The sequence below is a fragment of the Callorhinus ursinus genome, unplaced genomic scaffold (genome assembly GCF_003265705.2).
Source record: "Callorhinus ursinus isolate GAN/ISIS: 27379988/994484 unplaced genomic scaffold, GSC_fseal_2.0 scaffold3, whole genome shotgun sequence".
Lineage (NCBI taxonomy): Eukaryota > Metazoa > Chordata > Mammalia > Carnivora > Otariidae > Callorhinus > Callorhinus ursinus.
The window spans coordinates 18122658-18144177 of NW_027397065.1; the positions used below are offsets into that span (position 1 = coordinate 18122658).

The 21520-nt window shown below is 34.0% G+C and overlaps 1 protein-coding gene across 5 annotated transcripts in view; it reads right to left on the reverse strand.

The window, feature by feature from the left end:
* Positions 1-329: 329 nt before the first annotated feature.
* SLCO6A1 (solute carrier organic anion transporter family member 6A1) overlaps positions 330-21520 on the reverse strand; it is a 117424-nt gene continuing 96233 nt past the window's right edge. The window contains exons 11-13 of one of the 5 annotated variants that reach the window (XM_073888721.1): positions 5982-6046; positions 3539-3666; positions 330-638 (exon numbers count right to left, since the gene is read on the reverse strand). In XM_073888721.1, the coding sequence (XP_073744822.1) occupies positions 537-638; positions 3539-3666; positions 5982-6046 (295 nt within the window). In that variant the 3' untranslated portion in view covers positions 330-536. Of the gene's footprint in view, positions 639-3528; positions 3667-5981; positions 6047-21520 lie in introns of all 5 variants that reach the window. The other 4 variants (XM_025866846.2, XM_073888724.1, XM_025866848.2 and 1 more) reach the window with 4 other exon arrangements.

Genomic DNA, 21520 nt, shown 5'->3' on the forward strand with positions numbered 1-21520 from the left:
GTTTAAAACTAGCTTCTTTTGGAGAATAAATATGACATTAATTTAAATTTTTATTATATGAACTGGATTGACAAATCTAATGTTATTTTGAAAAATTATTGAGAAACAAATATCCACAGCCCAAATGAAAAGTAATAAGAATAAACTATATGAAACCTAAGTAGTCCTACGTATCCAAAGGCTAATAACCAACACATATGATATCACTGTAGTCAGAATTAACTTACATGTATTTTCCCACTTCTGCTTCATCTTCTTCTTTCAAAGTATTCTCTATTGAAAGTATTAAATGTGTATTTTACGATATCTTTTAAAAATCTAAAACACAGAGACTCTATTATTATATTTGTACTCAAATTATAATAAAACTTATGGGGTCACATGAATCACATTCATTTATTAAACGTGTAACTATATTGTAATTATTTCAAATTTTATTAATACAGCATTCCATTGATGGACTGACAGTGTATAATTCTTCCACATTGATGATCCAGTGATAAATCAGTTCTTTCTTTTTTTTACTTTTAGATTCTTTATAGGTATATGCAGGATGTCACTGTCCTCCTTTGATAAACATTTATATAGGCAAAATGCAATAGCAGTGAAGAAGATAGTGAATACTTTGCAAACAGAACCTAAATTTAAAAGAAAAAATACAAGCATCAGATGTATCCATCTATTTAGAGCAAAAATATTCGTGGAAAGAAAGCCAATTACCAAAGAAAAACTAAGTATATTTCATCTCTATAAAATATCAATTCTCCAATTATAAAATGTAATTAATGTCATAAACTTATATCAAGTTATTTAAAGGAGATTTTTTTAATGTTTACAAAAACTTTTAGATTTCTTAAAGATACAGCCCAAGAAAAATGCAAGATGTGTTATTATTTCACAGAATGTATTAACTCTAAAGCTTAAAAATACATTTCTGCTTTCAAAATTTAAATATCAATAAGAACTGGAACATAATTCACTTCATGAAGCTTCACTCTTTTTGAAATATTCACCATTTTCCAAATAAAAACAAATATTTTAGAAAAATTAGTTGATTATTGGGTTTTTATTCATTTTCATGTTTCATGTTTCAGAAAATATATTACAAGCATTATATAAAAGCACTTGAGCTTAGGATGCAAATGACCCTGAAAATTAAAGTAAAAAATATTTTAGAGCAACAACATCAATTATCTAACAATATCAATTATAGTGGTTACAAAAGATAAAGTAAGAAACATTAATTAGTCTGTCATTTATAATGACACAATAATTTTCATACATTTTTAATAGCCCAAGACTGTAAACAACCCAAATGAATTTTAACAAGAAAAATGGATAAACTGTATAGTATATTCACAAAATGATGCAGTATTCAGAGATTTCTTTTAAAAGCACAAACTACTGCTATGGAATAACACAAATGAATCTCCCCAAAGCATATTAAGCAACACAGAAAAAAAAAAAAACAACTATATACAGCATTACATTTGCATAAATTGCTAGAACATGCAGAACCAACATATTGTAATAGAAATCTGAAAGAGGTTTATCTGTAGAGGAAGGAAATTGACTGAAAAGGGATATGGGGGAAATTTCTACAACTTGAATGAGGTGCTGGTTACATAGGTGCACTCAATTATCAAAGGCCATCAAACTAAACACCTAAGATCTATGCTAATTGTATCTTAATTACATCTCAATATTTTTAAGACTACTACTTGATACATTTTTCACCAACTAGACACAGTGTGACCAGCATCTGGGTCAAGAACAAAACATTGTCAACACCCCAGAAGCCTTCCTTCATGTTTTGTCAAAGTCACTAACCCAAAAGGGTTTGTTTTGTTCACTTCTGAAGTATATCTATAACAGGTCAAAACCATGTCAGTGGAATCATACACTGCGTAATCATTTGTTTCTGGTTTCTTTCGTTCAACGTTATGTTTGTATGATTCATCCATTATTTATGCTGTTGTGTAGATTTCATTTTCATTGCTGTATACTATTGCATTGTTGATTTTATCACAATCTATCCAAGCCATTATTTATTGACTCTTTGATTATCCACTTTTGTGACGAGTTCTCTCAAGTCCTTCGTCTACCCCCTTCGTCTACTTTTCCCATGTCTATCCTTGTTTATTACTGATTCATGGGAGCACCTCATATACTTTGGACATTGGTTCTTTTCTCACATTTTACCTTCTACACTGTGGCTGTGTATCTTTTAATTATTTCTTTTGATGGTCAGAACTTGAAAATGGACTAGTTGATATTAAATTGCCACAAAAGCATATTCCTGTTGTAGTTTCTGTGTTTGTCTTTTCAGATGTAATTCCCTATTTCCTTATTATTGTTATCTCCTCTTAGTAGCTCCTTGGCAGGATCTCTAGCAGTTCACCAGTTTTCTCAATTACGTGCTGTTTGAAAATAGGTAAGCGTGCTAGTTATATCCAAAATAAAAATTAAAAGGCTCAGCAGTGTCTTAAGAGGACTTACTTATGAACAATGCCTAGTTTTGTTGAATTATCTCTGAGAAATTAATTCTGACTATTTAAATGTCACTTTTTTACTTTTTAATTGTTTTCTAAAATTTTACTTTACTCAGTGTTCCATGTAAACTAAGCTGGCTGGATAATTGACTTTTGAATTACAAGACACCACTATACATTTTATCCACAGAGGTATTTGTTACTGTTAAATATTAGAGTCTATTATTATGTGTTTCTTTGAATTAATGAACCCACTCATTAAAATCACAAAACATATAAACACTTTTAAGTATTTATCATACCACCATCATCTATGCAATAAAATCACTAAATGTTAGTACTGATTAACATTTCAGAAATTATGTAGTCCAACATCCTCATTTTACAGATGAATAAATTGAGACCCAGCAAGATCTAGGGAATTTTCTAAAGTAATGCAAGCCTATTTAGACTTTCTCAACATTGACCACAGCTCATATCACCATAGTATCCCAATTCCCCATATCTCTTATTTATTCAACAAATAATGAATGCCTGCTATGTGGATTGTTATATCATTAGGCAAAAGAAACGGTGAAACTTACATTTAAGTAGGATAAAAGTATCTTTATGTTCTTTAGGGGTGAAAAAAAATTTTTTTAATTATCCAATCCTTTACTATGGAAATGGAAATTCTCACAAGGTCAAGCAACTTGGTTGTATATGTATATGGATAAAATTGCTTCCTAAATTGAAATTTTGCTAATTACTACCTTTTACCCAGGAGTAACATAAAACAATTGTGTATTTAGTGGAGTGACTCAAATATTCATATAAATACTATAAAACTTTAGTTTCTAAAATATTTTCTAAGGGGATGCCTGGCTAGCTCAGTTGGTAGAGCATGAGACTCTTAAAATATTTTCTATATAATAAGGCTTCTTTAATCATCAAAGTATCCATTTGTTCACAGTTTATTACTGCACACTACTATAAATAACTATATGTTTTTAAAACAATTATACTTTTCTATATTTCTTCAATAGGTATCACTTACATATTCCTACCATAAGGTAAGCCATTTTCATCTTATTATAGATCCAGCAATTTCCTTTTTTTCCACAGTATTCAGTCTCCCGAAAGATACAAAAAGTTTCTCCTAACATTTTAAAAAGTATTGGTCCAGGTATCGTCCCTATGAAAAATGCAATAATTGTAAATTCTCCATGAAAACACTTCAGGTAAGGGTAAGATTGTTTTTATTCTAAAATCAAACATATATTTAGTCATCATCATATTTACATATATCACTTAAAATTAGCTAAGAATTTACTTACAAATAGGATTATTAATATCTGGAAACAATGACTGTATTTTTAAAAAATCCTTATTTCTGCAGGTATAAAAAATTGGTATCTTTCATATTTTTAGAACGATGTACATATTGTTATGTAGTAGACCTCTCACAACTTTTAATTTTTCAGTTAAAAATTTAGAAGAAAGTATTTAAGAGAGAGATATTAAATATTATTTTTGGGAATTCAGCATACCTCCAAAGATTTCAAATTGTGAAATTTTCAATCAATGATAAGTTAGTTTCATAATGCAATGTACATATGTTATCAAGATATTGAGAGAAAAAACTGAAAATGTAAATGCTTTGTTATGTTTGTAGCAACCCCTAAATTCAGAGAACCTCAAATCCAGAGGAACCATTGTGTGTTGCCTGAGGTAAATCTCTATATACTCAGAGACAACACCTGCTCAGCAACAATTTCAGCTAAAATTGAAGTAAAAGTCACTTAAATAAAAAGCCAGTGGGAAGCCTGACTGGCTGTTGGTGGAGCATATGACTCTTGATCTTGGGGTTGTGAGTTCGAGCCCCACATTAGATGTGGAGATGACTTAAAAATAAAATCTTAGGAAAAAAAGCCACCTCAAAGGCTTTAGAAAAAGGATCTCAGAACTAACATGTCTTAACCATCTTCCTTCTATCAGGGCCCTCATGCTTCGTGACTCTTGATTGCTGCCAAAGATCACTATCCATCACCAATTTTCCCAATCTCGTTGAGTGTTAGCACTCTGCTTATAATTGCTTAAGGTGAAAAACTTGGGCCTACTATTCATTATTTTTCTATTTTCCATCATATTTTTCCAATCCACGATAATAAATCTCTGTGACTCTAAACTCCAGACATACCTTGGATATGTTGATTTCTCTGTCTCTTTTACAACCTCCAAAATCCAATTTAATATAATTCTGACTTAGACTTCAGCAGAAGCCTTTTTGTTCTCCACATTTATCTTCTATAAGTATTTCTCCCTCAGAAGCAGAGTTATCTTTTAAGTGTAAATCAGATAATCTCTATCCTCTGCTTCAAATTCTCTGTTGGCAAAATCTTGTTAGATATAAGACCCAGTCTGTATCTAAAATATAATATTCCACCCTCTTCCATCAAAAATGTATTAGTCTCCCTGGCTTTCTTTCTATGCAGAAACTCTTTCTATACTTGCTGTTTCTCATGTTCCTTCTTCCATTACAAAGCTGTCCTTGCGGCACCTGGGTGGCTTAGTCAGTTAAGGTTAAGCATCTGCCTTCGGCTCAGGTCAGGATCCCAGGGTCCTAGAATCTAGCCCTGCATGGAGCCCCCGCATCAGGCTCCCTGTTCAGCAAGGAGCCTGCTTCTCCCTCTCCCTTTCTCCCTCTCCCCTGACTCATGCTTTCTCTCTCAAATAAATAAATAAAATCTTTTAAAAAACTTGTCTTTATCTAGTGGGTCATTATTCATATAAAAATATGCTCTTATTTTTCCTGATTAAAAAAGCAATTTTAACCCCACACATTGATCTAGTTATAGAATTATTTCTCTGATCCCCATCAAAACCACACTTAAATTTTTTATACTCTTGACTTCATTTATCATATGTCTTTCAGTCTTCAATCAGTTCAATCTTGTTTCCTTACCCCATTAATATTTTTAATCAACGTTTGAACCAGAGGTACTAAAATAGTCATAATGCAGATTTGAAAGCTAGTTTTTGCTATTTAAGAAAGTCTGAAGTACACAGTGCATTACCCTCAGCAAGACCAATTTTTTCTTTGTCCATGAATTCTGGAAAACATCAGAGTCAGAGTCTTCGGTAATGAAAATGTTTAAAAGCACCAGTTTAGGTTAGTGACTTTCCAAACATGCAAGCAATCCTGTGGTTATGTGTTTCGTTTCAGCTTTCCAAACCACTTGTATGAACTTGATGAATATACCTCTAATCAAATAGATTTTCCTAATCAAATATAATATTAATACATATTTTATATGACAGGATAAGCTTTGCATTAGGGATTGCCTTTTTGCATAAATATTGTGTTAAATTCTGCAAAGCAGTTCCCCCAGTCACTTGTTTTGTATCAGTTAACCATTATTATTTATTTGAAATTCCAAATATACATGTAAACACACATATCAAAAAATGAACAATTCAGTGTAATAAAAGATTGCCAAAAGTCCATACCGAATATTCTCAAAATCACATAGGTCAAACCCAAGGCCAAAGAACGTTGATTGTCTGATACAATCCTGCAAGCAAATGGTAATGATATTACCAAAACATCATTATTAGCTACAGAGAATGTTTGCTAGATTCAAGGTTATTTTTTTTTCCTGTGCATCAATTAAACAAACTAAGAATCTTTAGCCAGTTGACAGAGTTCATTCTGGGTGAATTAAAGAAGCACCACTCCTTCAATTTCTTCATATCCTGCCCCTTGCCAACTGATTCCAAAGCTTCTTGCTCTTCACAAGGAGGAAGCATTTATGGACCGAACCTTCTGCCCCAGCCTCTTTTTCCTTTGCTGAAAAAACTTAACACTAACTTTCACATTTACCATTTTCCATGTTGAGGTGCATACCCACTGTTTGAGATTTCTCCTTTTTGCCCCTGTGAGATCCACTCCCTACATTTCTCTACCTTTATGTCTGTCTTGGAAGGCTGACCTAAATGTACTACATCAGGAGGCTTTCTTGTTTTCTGTCTTCTAGTTAGGGTTTGCGAATTAGGTGCTCCAGAGGGAGGAAGGAAAGTGAGATCGAGGTGCTCATGCCCAGGCTCTCTCCCTGCAGAGTTGTATCAGGTTGACTGGGTCCCTAGGCAAAGCAGTCCCCTCTACAGTTCTCTCTCCTTCCTACCCCTGTTTTCCTCTGGCCACGTGGTAACAGACCAGAGGTACTATATTGTACCATGTGATTTCTTATACGTCACCCACATTTTAAATAGCCACTTTCTTCAACCTTGCTCAAATTGTCTTAAGTGGAGGGTGCCCTCTCTTTCCTACTGGACCTCTTGACGGTTACCCTCACTATTCAAAAGCTAAAGTAAACAAAAAATAACTTTCCCAAATAGAAAAAAATGAACCTCTCTCTATTTCTTATTGGTCAAAGCAGGTATTTGTTCAAAAAAATGCATAACACCACATACTAGTTTGGAAAATGAAAATATAATAAAAAAAAGTCAACCTTTGAACATAGTAGGAAGTAAAAAATTAAGAACTACATTCTATTTTAAATAAACTCTATGCTTACCCTTTCTTTCCTTGCTCTAGAAACTTGAACAATAAACTAGTATGACCAATATTTTTATCCAAACTGACTCAATTTAGGGGCGCCTGGGTGGCTCAGTCATTAAGCATCTGCCTTCGGCTCAGGTAATGATCCCGGGGTCCTGGGATCAAGCCCCGCATCAGGATCCCTTCTCAGCGGGAAGCCTGCTTCTCCCTCTCCCACTCCCCCTGCTTGGGTTCCCTCTCTCGCTGTGCCTCTGTCAAATAAATAAATAAAATCCTTAAAAAAAAACTGACTCACTTTACTAAAATGTAGCATATGTACAATATTTTGTGACTATTTTACAAAAAGTGAGGTAATTCTACCCATATCAACCTGGTGAAAATATATATTCTTTCCTCAGATGTTTACTACTAGGAAAATGAAAACAAATTAACCAATCTTCAAAAGAGAATGACATTTTTAAATAAAAAAATAATTTACACTTCTATAATGAGCAGATTCCTAAGGGAGGAAAAAGAAAGTGTCACATTTGAGAACTGCACTTCTGTATAGGTCTTGGTATAATGTGGAAATATGAATAATAAGCCTAACTATAATTGTGTGTTCTGCTTCATTTAGCACAGGTAGTTTTCTTACATGGCTCATCATTGCTTTTCTGAAGCATATATAGAGCTGACCATAACTCATAAGTATAATCATTAAGATGTATTTATGTGTCTTCAGTTTGATTATAACCATCTTTCTGATATATAAAACAAGATAAAAAGAGTAATGATTCTTAGGATTTTCCATAATCACTTAAATGAATGAACAAAATAAATAATAGATATGTATTAAAAATATTTAATGAAAAATGAGTATAATTTAACAAGGAAGTGAATATCTTTTGTACATCATCTAATAAGGAAAGCTATAATAGGATGACTTAAGAATTTCATGGAATTAACAAAACATTTGTTAGTACTCTTCCAAAATGTAAAAAGGCAGCTTCCACTATCTCTTATGACTTTTAAAGTTATATTTTCATTCCATATCTTTCTTAAAAGACATCAGTTCTAGACTTAAGTTTCTGTTTTGCACAAAAGCCACTCTTCCCCTAATGTTGTTCTCTCTCACAAGTGGAACGCTCATCCACCATCATGCAATGTTCAAGCCCAAAATGTGAAAAGAGGCATCCTTGTTTCCTCATTGACCAGATTCAATAACCAAACACTGTGATTTTTTTTTAAATACAGCTTTTTCATATCTCTTTTTCTGATTTAAAAAAAATTTATCTCTAAGACCGCTGGCCTATTCCAAGGCTGTATCTTACTCCTTAAAAAAAACATGAAATGACTTCTTAATTTATCTCCCAACATTCTTATCCTTTCAGTCCACTCTCCATGGAACAGCCAAAGTGATTTTTTTTTTAACTGTGAAATTCTGATTATTTCACTGCCCCACTAGGATCTTTTAACAGCTTCTCCTGTTCTTATGATAACATCTGGAATTGCAGAAAACTTTATAAGGGTCAGCCTGATGACATCAGTCTCATTGCACTCCACCTCACACCGCATTTTTGCCTTTATCACCCCCCTTATTCATGACATTCAATAACAGCAATCTTATGAAGCTGCTTCCCCCACTCAGAAGCTTTGCCTATGTTGCCACTGTGTGAAATACTCAGCCCCTAGCCTTTAGGGCTCAGCTTAAAAGTCAGTTCTTCAGGAACACCCTCTCTGAATCCTCAGACTGAGTCAGATGGTCTATAATTTTGTCATTTCATTTCCCTGAATTTTCCTTGCAGTGTGTTTTATTATTATAATTGAATACTTATTAGTAAAAACACATTTTTTTTTTTTTGCTGTTTTTCTGGCCACCCTCCAACATCCACCAGTGCAGCAGGGAACTGGACATTTTATCTCTCTTTTATGTTACACTTTTCTTTAAAGTTCTCATCTTACCTTCCCGCTTGGATCTGTTGTGACTATCACAAATTGAGAAGACATAAACACTTTTTTAAAATGTGGGATGGAAGGGAAAGAACTGAAGAACTAGTTTTTCTTTTTAGTTATTTTCTTGTTTTCTTTTATTTTCAACTTTTATTTATTCATTTATTTATTTGGTTAAACTTGTAAACCTGATTTTAATCCATTTACATTTTAAAATTTCTGATATATTTTACCATTTTATTTTATTTTATTTATTTTTATTTTATTTATTTATTTGACAAAGAAGGAGAGAGAGAGAGAGTACAAGAGCAGGGGGAGGGGCAGTGGGAGAGGGAAAAGCAGACTCCCCGCTGATCAGGGAGCCCAATGCAGGACTCGATCCCAGGACCCCGGGATCATGACCTGAGCCAAAGGCAGATGCTCAACCGACTGAGCCACCCAGGCACCCTTATTTATTTTTATTAATGAGCACCTTGATGGAGAGATACAGAAAAGTCGTGGTACTTTTCTGTTTAGACTTCAGCCTCGCACATCTCAGATTTTAACAAATTTCTCCAGAGAAAAAATAATTTTGCCATTCCTAGTCCCATGTGATCACCAAAAACTCTGCCAGTTAGCTTGCCCCCAGCAGTGACCCTCTACCTGGACCTCATCCAGATTGTCAGCATCTATCCTTCATCAAGACCTGGCAAGAAGCTCAGGGACGGCTTTAAATCTCCAATTCACCTCTAAAAACTTCTGCTCTCTCTGGAATTTTAATCCCTCTAGTCCTCTGCCATTTTCTGCCTTTAAATACATAATTTTTATCATTTAATCTAGCTTTTCTAGTTGCCCTCTGTAGGACCATTGGCCTGCTACAAAGTACTCCATCCTACCCCTCTCTTCCTTGACTTCAATTATCATTTATTTGCCAGTGATTTCACAATTTATGTCTTTGGCTTTGAATCTTATTGTATTTTTTAAATTAAATTTTATTTGTTGACTATGTAGTATAATTACATGCTTTCAGAAGCAAAACAATATAAAGAGAATATGCTGGAAAAACTTGCTTGCTTCTACCCCTGCCTTCATCTACCTCTATTTCTAACCTATCGCTTTGGGCCACCTTTAAGTTACCATTTTAATTTCTTTCTTGTTTATATCTAGTGTTCCTTTATGCAAATACAAATAATTGTAAATGCATATCTCTATATTACTTTCTTTCTTCACAGGAAGTAGCATACTATATTCACTGTTCTGTACCTGATTTTTTCATGTCACAATATATTCTTCAGATCCTTTCCTACATGAACATAGAGCTCCTCCCTATTCATTTTTTCTCCCTATTCATTTTTTTCAGTTCCATGATATTTCATTGTGCAGAAATCTTTTCACTTTGGTTATTATTTTTAATTTTATGAAGTAAATTTTATCAATCTTTCCTGCTTTTAGATTTTGAGTCATAGTTGGAAATACCTTGCTCTTTTAAAGATCATACTAAAATTGGTCAATTTGTTTTTCTAGCACTATATTGCTTAATTTTTTTTTTACATTTAAATCGTTGTTCTATGTTAGATTTTCCTGGTGTGTTATATGGGCTCTGGATATATTTTTTTTTTCCCTGACGTCTATCTCATTATATTCAAACCACTTTCTAAAAGATCTTTGATTCACTTCTTTAAGATTTCACTTTCATTTTATATAAAAAAAGTTGAGATCTATTTCTAGGCTTATTGTCATTCTATTCATAAATCAATACTATTGTTTTAATAATTAAAACTTTATGGTGCATTTTAGCTTATGAGGCTAAGCCTCCATTGTTGTGTTTCTTTGTTTAAGATTCCCAAGCTACTGTTGTTATTTTTCCCTAAGAACATCAGAATCAGATATTAAAGTACAATAATTATATTGGTATTTTCATTATCACATTAAAATTATCAATTATCTTAAGAACTGATATATTGGTGATGTTAGGCCTTCAGAAATCCATAATATGGGATATATCTTTCCCAACTGTTCAAGTCAGTCTGCTTTCATGACATTCGTGTGTGTGTGTATGTGTTTAATTTTATTTTTTACTTTTTATTTTGAAATTATTTATTTTTGAAACTCACAGGTATTTGTAAAAATAGTACAAAGTACCATGGGTTCTTTACCCAGCATCCCCCATTGATGAAATCTTATATAACTATTATATAATATTAAAACCAGGAAAATGACATTGACTTATTTTTGTTAACCAGACTACTGACCTTAATCTATTTTCATTTTTCAGTTAATGTAGGTTAAAAAATTATTTTTAACTGAATTTGTGTGTGTGTGTGTGTGTGTGTGCGCGCGCGCGCGTGCACATGCATGCATGAGTGTGTGTATGCTATTTTTTATACCCTGGAGCTTAATGATTTTTTATCTAAATGTATTAGTTATTATTTCCAATACAACATAAAAAGAACTGGTAATATTTTTCTTGGAAGTTTTATTGTAACAGAAAAATAAACACTGGAGTTCAAATCTCACCAAAAATGAAGGGAATGAAGGATCCTATGTTTAGCTTTCTTTCAATCAGGACCTCTTGAAAGACTATGCCCTAGAATAAAGGGCAATCTGGAAACTGGTAAGGTCTTTTAGACACTTAAACTTACCCTCAAACCAACTAAATTTCTGTTTGGATTACAGGAAACTGTCCCAATTCTGTACATCTAAATAAAGCTATTGTAAAAAAAATTTTTGGAGATATTAATGTCTATAGCCTCTATTTTTTTTGGTATACAAAATCTCACATATGATTAAAAATAATTATAGGAACTATAAAAGAGACAAGAGAAAAAAATACAATACTTCTATAGAATATTCAGATACTAGATACCTGACAGAGATTTTAAATATGGGGAATTAATATATCCAAGAAAACAAATGATAAGATAGAGAATTTTATCAGAGAACTAGTATCTATTAAAAAGAAATGAAATTCTATAACTGAAAAATATGCTAATTAGAATTAAGAATTCAGTAGGTGAATTTAATAGCTAATTAGACACAGACGAAGATATAATTAGTAAACTAGAGTATAGGTAAATGGAAAAGCAGTATGGGATAAGATTAATACATCAAAAATTAGAAAAGTGAAAAAACTTAGTCTAAAGCACAGAGCATACAAACAAATGAAAATAGAAAGCAAAAGACAGTAAAAGACACATGGACACAGTAAAAGGTTTATAATATGTGTAATTAAGATCCCAAAGATGAGGAGAGAAAGAATGGAGCAGAAGGAATATTTGAAGAAAGAACACTTAAGAATTTTCCTGAATTAATGAAAGATACTGTGCTAGATAATCACCCAAGATGGCTGGCACCAATTCCTTTTTTTTTTTTTTTTTCTTTTCTGTACATGCTAGTTGTTCCTGGCATCAAAAAGTGGAACCTAATGATTCTCTTCCTGAAACATGACTTTTTTTTAGCTAATAGAATGCAGAAAAGTGACATTCTTAGACATCCAGCCTAGGTCAAATAAAGCCTTGTTGCTTCTGCCTTGTAGCTTATGCTTGGGTCTCTTGGAACACTAGGACTTTGGACGCTTCCTTTTGGAACTGTTGTACTTTGTTAGCAGAAGTACAAGTCACATAAAGAGGCTACTTATGGTCAATCAACCTCAATTAGGCTCCCAGCAAAAGTTAGCCTAAATTGTCAGTGGTCTTGGAAATCCAGCCCAGTCATGCTAATCAGATGACTAAGTGTCATGTGGCGTCTGACCACAAGCTCATGAGAAACCCCAATCAAGAACTACCCGATTGAGCTCAGTCAACTCACAGAGCCATGAGAAAGATAAAGTGTTGTCATTAAGTGATAAATTTAGGATGGTTTGTTACTGCTATGGGCTGAATTGTGTTCCTTCCAAAATTTATATGCTGAAATCCTAACCTCTAGTACCTCAGAATGCCATCATATTGAAGATAGGTTTTAGAGAGGTAATTAAGTTAAAATGAGGTCAGTTGTGTGGGCCTAATCCAATATGACTGATCCCTTCATTAGAAGAGAAAATATGGACACAGAAATGTACAGAGCAAAGACAATGTAAAGGATCGAGGAAAAATGGCCATTTACGAGCCAAGGAGATTTGGAATAGATCTTCCCTCACAGCCCTCAGAAGGAACCAAGACTGCCCACACTTTGATCTCAGATTTCTAGCCTCAAGAGCTGTGAGAAAAAAATATCTGTTGTTTAAGACACCCATCCTGTGGTACCTTTCTATGTATGGTAGCCTAGCAAACTAATACACTTACCATTATAGTAGATGACAGGAAAAGACAGCAAGCCTGTCTTTTAAAGCCATAAGAAAAATTTTAATCTCTATGCAGCATAAACACAAACAAAATCATATTAAGAAATATCATAGTAAAATTACTGACAACCAAAGACAAGAAAAATGTTAAAAACATCTAGAGAAAAAGGCATATTACATTCAAAGGAATAGTAATACAACATTCTCATATAAGTCAAGAAAACAGTTAAATATTTCTTTTTAAAGTACTAAAATTACCACCAAACTTGAAATTCCATAAGCAGCCAAAGTATAATTTTATAATAAAGGTGAATTAAACATATTTTTAAACAAACAAAAAATGAAAAAAATTCATTTCTATCAGAGCCACAGTAAAAGAAATTTTTTTGAAGAAAGAAATTATCTCTGAAGAAAGCAAAAAAATGCAGGAAAATAGAAAGAGATTCTGATAATATGATATCAAATATACATAAAATTATATCTGTTAGGTTGTAAAATTTGTGTAGCATCAGAATATATGACAACAGTAACAAAAGTTTGGAAGAAAGTTAATGGAGTTAAAGTATTCTTAGGTCCTTGAATTATCCAGAAAGTGGTAAGAGTACTAGTTTAACTTGGCTCTAATGAATGATATATACTCTTATAATGTCTTGACTACTATAAGAAGAATAAAATAATATATAATTAGCAAAATAATAAAGGGAAAATAATGAAAACTAAAAATAATCAATGTAAAAGAAGTAAGAACTGAAAGAACAAGTAGAAAATATTTTAAAGCAAATGCTAAAATGAGACAAAAATCCAAACGTATCAGCAATTATTTTTAATTTAATAGTCTATATAGTCTAGTTTAAAAACTAAGTTATTAGACTGGATTTTTTTTAAAGGCAACTATAGACTGCTTACTAGATATACCTTAAATATGTATAATCAGAGAATGATTGAAAGTAATAGAATGGAAAAGTATATATTATGCAAATAGAAATATAGCTGATAAAACAATATTAAAGTGAGAAAAAGTAATTCTAAGACAAGAAGTTATTAGAGATAAAAAAGAATATTAGAATATTTCAAGGGCTAAAGGGTCAATAAAGCAAGAAGTTGTAGCATTCAAAATTTGTTTTCAAGTAATATAGCCTCAAAATATATACAGCAAAAATGATGTAATAATGGATAAATGCACCATAATAAAAAAGATCTTAAAAAATTTGTAAGTCCAAAGAAGTTTTCAAAGAAGAAAACATGAAAGTATGTTCCCTGAACATAGTGGACTCCATCTAAAAATAAATGGAATATTAATTACGTTTATATTATATATAAATAGAAGATATATAACAAAATATAACAAAAAATTTCAAATGTTTAGAAATTAAACTATACACTTCTAAATAAAATAAAATAATACATCAAAAGGCATATTTGAATTGAAAGGATGAGAAAAATACATATTAAGACTTCTGGAATACAGCTATATTCACATATGGACAGAAAAGGAATATATATATATATGTATATATATATACAGAAGATATATGTGAATAAAATAAAAATATAATAAACATAAAAGTGAAATGATAGAAATTAAAAATTTAAAGCAAAAAGTTTGATTAGCTTCTTTCTCTTTCTCTCACTTTCTTTCTCTCTTCTCTCACACACACACACGCATTCCATTTCTAATTTAAAACCCCCCAAAGAAACTTCCATGCCCAGGTGACAACAGAAGTAATTTCTTCCAAAGATTTGATAAATAAATAAATAAATAAATAAATAAATAAATAAATAAATTTAACCACACCTTCATAAAATAGCCCAGATACAAAGAAAAGAGGAAATATTTCCCAACTCATTTCATGAGACCAGAACAACATTAAGACCAAAACCTGACAAGCACATTAATAAGAAGGGAAAATTATAAGGTAACTTTAGTCATGAAGACAGATGCAAAAATACTAAATAAAATATTAGGAAAATGAATCAAGCAACTGACCAAGTTCAACTTATTCCTAGAATAAAGTAGAAATATGATATTGTGATCATCTTAATATATGCATCAAATGTATTTCAAAATTTATTCATTAAAAAATGTCTTAGAGAAAAAAAGTCTTAGTGAATGAGGAATGAAAAAAAAATTGGCTTATCCTGATAGACGTTATCAATACCACACTTAATGGTGAAATTTACAGCAAATTTCATATCTCACACTGAAATATCAAAAGCCATCATCATGATGCACATAAAAAACAAGGATAGTAACTATCACTACTTCTACTCAGCACTGTAAAGGATAGCTTAATCAGGCAAGAAAAAAGGCATAAGGGTTGGAAAATAATAAAAATCATTTTTTGCAGATCAGGGTTATATACATAGAAAATCTGAAGTTAAAATACCAATGAACCACTAGAAATTAATATAAGCATAGTCACAGGATAAAAGATCAAAGCACAAGAATGAATTGCATTCTTCGTAACAACAATAAACAACTATACTATACTATGCTATACTAAGTATGAAAAACATTAATTACCTAGGAATGAATCATGAAGGAGGTTCAAACCTCTATCCTGAAAATGAAAATTATGAACAACTTTTGGAAGAAATAAATGAGGATTTAAATAAATGAAGGAACTATACCTCATCGATCAAAAAACTCAGTGTGGTAAGTATAGCAATTCTCTCAAGTAGATTTAAAGGTATTCTGTTTAAAATTTCATCATGTTAGGGGTGCGGTGGCTCAGTTGGTTAAGCATCCAATTCCTGGTTTCACCTCAGGTTATGATCTCATGGGTCATGAGATTGATCCCCACATCGGGCTCCCTGCTCAGCGGGAGTCGGCTTGAAGATTCTCTCTCTCTGCCCCTCCCCCTGTGCCCGTGCTCTCTCTCTCTCAAGTAAACAAATCTTTTTAAAAAATCTCATCATGTGGGGGGAGGAGCAAGATGGTGGAGAAGTAGGAGACCTAAATTTTGTCTGGTCCTAGGAATTCAGCTAGATAGCTATCAAACCATTCTGAACACCTACGAACTCAAAAAGAGCTCAAAGAAAACACTAGCAGCAACTCTCTGAACAGAAAAGCGACAACTTTCTGGAAGGTAGGACGTGCAGAGAAGTGAATCTGAGGCGATATTCAGGAGGACAGACGGCGGGGGAGGGGGCCTCCGTCAGCCGCTACCAGCAAGTGTTAGAGCCGCGGAGCACAAAATCAGAACTTATAGAAGTCTGCTCTGCTGAGGGACATCGTGCCAGTGGCTAAGAGAGGGGTGGAACCCTTGCTGGGACAGTGTGGTCCCAGGATCCTCAGGGTCAGAGGAAGACTGGCGGTGCCTGAGTGCGGCAGAGCTCCCAGGTATTGAAACGGGGAAGCCGGCTGCAGAGACAGAGCCGAGGCGCGGGCTCTCACCTCAGGGTTGCCATAAACTGTGATCTGCAGCACAGTCGGGCCACTGCTCCTCCAGCAGGGACCCAACAAGCGGCAGATCTGGGAAGACTCCCCTTCCTCCCCCGGGAGGAGCTCTACAGGAGTGCACCACAGGGATCTGCTGGGTTTGGAGACTTTACACGGAGTCGTGTGCCAGAGATAGAAATGTTCAGTAACAGGCTGGTTGAGCACGGAGTGTGGCCGGAGACCGGGGAGATGGGAGTGACTGACTGCTTTTCTCTGGGGGCTCACTGAGGAGTGGGGCCCCGAGTTCTCGGCTCCTCCAAGCAGAGATTGGGAGGCCACCATTTTCACTGTCGTCCTCCAAATTGTACAGAAAGCGTGCAGGGAACAAAAGCTCCAGAGAGCAAACCCGAGCAGATTACTTAGCCTGGCCCCCAGCAAGGGCGGGGCAATTCCACCTCCGGGAAAGACATTTGCGAATCACTGCAACAGGCCCCTCCCCAGAAGATCAGCAAGAATAGCCAAGCAAGACCAAGTTTACCGATCCATGAGAACGGCAGAACTCCAGGGCTAGGGGAATACAGCACATAGAATTCATGGCTTTTTCCCACCTGATTCTTTAGTCTTTCAAAGTTAATTTTTTTAATTTTCTTATTCTATTTTTATTTTGGAATTTCTCTTTTTCCCTTTTTCAACCAACATCTTATCAATCCCTTTTTTAAAAAACATATTTATTTTTCATTTTTAGAGTCATATTCTATCACTTCATAGTAGTTAACCTTATTTTTGGTGTGTGTGTGTGTGTATGTGTGTATATATATATATATGTGTGTGTGTGTGTGTGTGTGTGTGTGTAAATTGTTCTGTCTTTAAAGTTTTGGGATACAGTTTCTTCTAACAGACCAAAATATACCCTAAGTCTCTAGTGTATGGCTTTGTCCTAGTCTCCTGCCTGATCACATTCTCTTGCTTTTATTTTTTTTTAATTTCTCTTCTTTCTTTTTTCAAACAACTTCTTATCAATTCCTTTTATAAAATCTTTTATAATTTTCATCTTTACAGTCATATTCCATGCCTTCATTATATTTACCCTTATTTTTGTACATATATAAGTTTTTCTTTCTTTAAAATTTTGGGAAGAAGTTTCTTGTAACAGACCAAAATATGTGCAAAATCTAATGTGTGATACTGACCTATTCACCAGCCTGATCATATTTGATTGTATTCTTTTTTTTTTCTTTTTTCTTTCTTTCCCTTTCTTTTCCCCCAGTTTCAGGCTTCTTCTGATTTGTTTGCTGTATATTTTTCTGGGGTTGTTGTTACGCTGTTAGCATTTTGTTCTCTCATTCATCTATTCTCCTCTGGACAAAATGACAAGACGGAAAAATTCTCCTCAAAAAAAAAAAGAACAAGAGGCAGTACCGACTGCCAGGGACCTAATCAATACGGACATTAGTAAGATGTTGGAACTAGAGTTCAGAATGACGATTATAAAGATACTAGCTGGGCTTGAAAAAAGCATGGAAGATACTAGAAAAACCCTTTCTGGAGAAATAAAAGAACTAAAATCTAACCAAGTCGAAATCAAAAAGGCTATTAATGAGGTGCAATCAAATATGGAGGCTCTAACTGGTAGGATAAATGAAGAAGAAGAGAGAATTAGTGATATAGAAAACCAAATGATGGAGAATAAAGAAGCTGAGAAAAAGAGAGAGAAATAACTACTGGATCACGAGGGCAGAATTCGAGAGATGAGGGATACCATAAGACGAAACAATATTAGAATAATTGGATCCCAGAAGAAGACAAAGAGAGAGGGGGCAGAAGGTATATTGGAGCAAATTATAACAGAGAACTTCCCTAATTTGGGGAAGGAAACAGCGATCAAAATCCAGAGGCACAGAGAACCCCCTCAAAATCAATAAAAAAAGGTCAACACACCAACATAAAATAGTAAAACTTACAAGTCTGAGAAACAAAGAGAAAATCCTGAAAGCAGCTTGGGACAAGAGGTCTGTAAACTACAATGGTAGAAACATTAGATTGACAACAGACCTATCCACAGAGACCTGGCAGGCCAGAAAGGACTGGCATGATATCTTCAGAGCACTAAATGAGAAAAATATGCAGCCAAGAATACCATATGCAGCCAGGCTGTCATTGAAAATAGAAGGATAGATAAAAAGCTTCCAGGACAAACAAAAACTAAAAGAATTTGCAAACACGAAACCAGCCCTACAAGAAATATTGAAAGGGGTCCTCTAAGCAAAGAGAGACCCTAAAAGCAGCATAGACCAGAAAGGAACAGAGACAATATACAGTAACAATCACCTTACAGGCAATACAATGGCACTAAATTCATATCTTTCAATAGTTACCCTGAATATAAATGGGGTAAATGCCCCAATCAAATGAAACAAGATATCAGATTGGATAAAAAAACAAGACCCATTGATATGCTGTCTGCAAGAGACTCATTTTAGACACAAAGACACCTCCAGATTGAAAGTGAGGGGGTGGAAATCAAATGGACATCAAAAGAAAGCTGGGGTGACAGTCTTTATATCAGACAAATTAGACTAACAAAAGACTATGATAAGAGATGAGGAAGGACACTATATCATACTTAAAGGGTCTATCCAACAAGAAGATCTAACAATTGTAAATATCTATGCCCCTAACATGGGAACAGCCAATTATATAAGCCAATTAATAACAAAATCAAAGAAATACATTGACAACAATACAATAATAGTAGAGGACTTTAACACCCCTTCACTGAAATGGACAGATCATCTAAGCAAAAGATCAACAAGGAAATAAAGACTTTAAATGCCACACTGGATCAAATGGACTTCACAGATATATTCAGAACATTCCATCCCAAACCAACAGAATACACATTCTCCTCTAGTGCCTATGGAACATTCTCCAGAATTGATCACATCCTAGGTCACAAATCAGGTCTCACCCGGAACCAAAAGATTGGGATCATTCCCTGCATATTTTCGGACCACAATGCTTTGAAACTAGAACTCAATCACAAGAGGAAAGTTGGAAAGAACTCAATTACATGGAGGCTACAGAGCATCCTACTAAAGAATGAATGAGTCAACCAGGAAATTAAAGAAGAATTAAAAAATTTCATGGAAACAAATGAAAATGAAAACATTCAAAATCTTTGGGATGCAGCAAAAGGCAGTCCTGAGAGGAAAGCATATAGCAATACAAGCCTTTCTCAAGAAACAAGGAAGGTCTCATATACACAACCTCACCCTACACCTAAAGGAGCTGGAGAAAGAACAGCAAAGAAAGCCTAAACCCAGCAGGAGAAGAGAAATAATAAAGATCAGAGCAGAAATCAATGAAATAGAAACCAAAAGAACAGTAGAACAGATCAATGAAACTAGGAGCTGGTTCTTTGAAAGAGTTAACAAGGTTGATAAACCCCTGGCCAGACTTATCAAAGAGAAAAGAGAAATAACTCAAAAAAATAAAATCATGAATGAAAGAGGAGAGATCACAACCAACATCAAAGAAATACAAACAATTATAAGAACATATTATGAGCAACTCTATGCCAGCAAATTAGATAATCTGGAAGAAATATATGCATTCCTAGAGATGTATAAACTACCAAAACTGAACCAGGAAGAAATAGAAAATGTGAACAGACCCATAACCACTAAGGAAATTGAAGCAATAATCAAAAATCTCCCAACAAACAAGAGCTCAGGGCCAGATGGCTTCCCAGAGGAATTCTACCAAACATTTAAAGAAGAATTAATATCTATTCTTCTGAAACCATTTCAACAAATAGAAATGGAAGGAAAACTTCCAAACTCATTTAATGAGGCCAGCATTACCTTGATCCCAAAATCAGACAAAGACCCCAACAAAAAGGAGGATTATAGACCAATACCCCTGATGAACATGGGTGCAAAAATTCTCACCAAAGTACTAGCCAATAGGATCCAACAGGATCCAAGGATTATTCACCACGACCAAGTGGGATTTATTCCTGGGCTGCAAGGTTGGTTCAACATCTGCAAATCAATCAATGTGATACAATACATTAATAAAAGAAAGAACAAGAACCATATGAAACTCTCAATAGATGCGGAAAAAGCATTTGACAAAGTACAGCATCCTCTCTTGATTAAAACTCTTCAGCGTGTAGGGATAGAGGGTACGTACCTCAATATCATAAGAGCCATCTATGACAAACTCGCAGCGAATATCATTCTCAATAGGGAAAAACTGAGAGCTTTCCCCCTAAGGTCAGGAACACACGAACGATATCTACTATCACCAGTGCTATTCAACATAGTACTAGAAGTCCTAGCCACAGCAATCAGACAACAAAAAGAAATAAAAGACATCCAAATTGGCAAAGAAGAAGTCAAACTCTCACTCTTTGCAGATGATATGATACTGCATGTGGAAAACCCAAAAGACTCCACCCCAAAACTGCTAGAACTCATACAGGAATACAGTAAAGTGGCAGGATATAAAATCAATGCACAGAAATCAGTGGCATTTCTATACACCAAAAACAAGACAGAAGAAAGAGAAATGAAGGAGTCGATACCATTTACAATTGCACCCAAAACCATAAGATACCTAGGAATAAATCTACCCAAAGAGGCAAAGAATCTATACTCAGAAAACTATAAAATACTCATGAAGGAAATTGAGGAAGACACAAAAAATGGAAAAACGTTCCATGCTCATGCATTGGAAAAACAACAAATATGGTCATGATGTCAATGCTACCTAGAGCAATCTACACATTTAATGCAATCCCTACTGAAATACCATCCACTTTTTTCAAAGAAATGGAACAAATAATCCTAAAATTTGTATGGAACCAGAAAAGACCCCAAATAGCCAGAGGAACATTGAAGAAAAAAGCAAAGCTG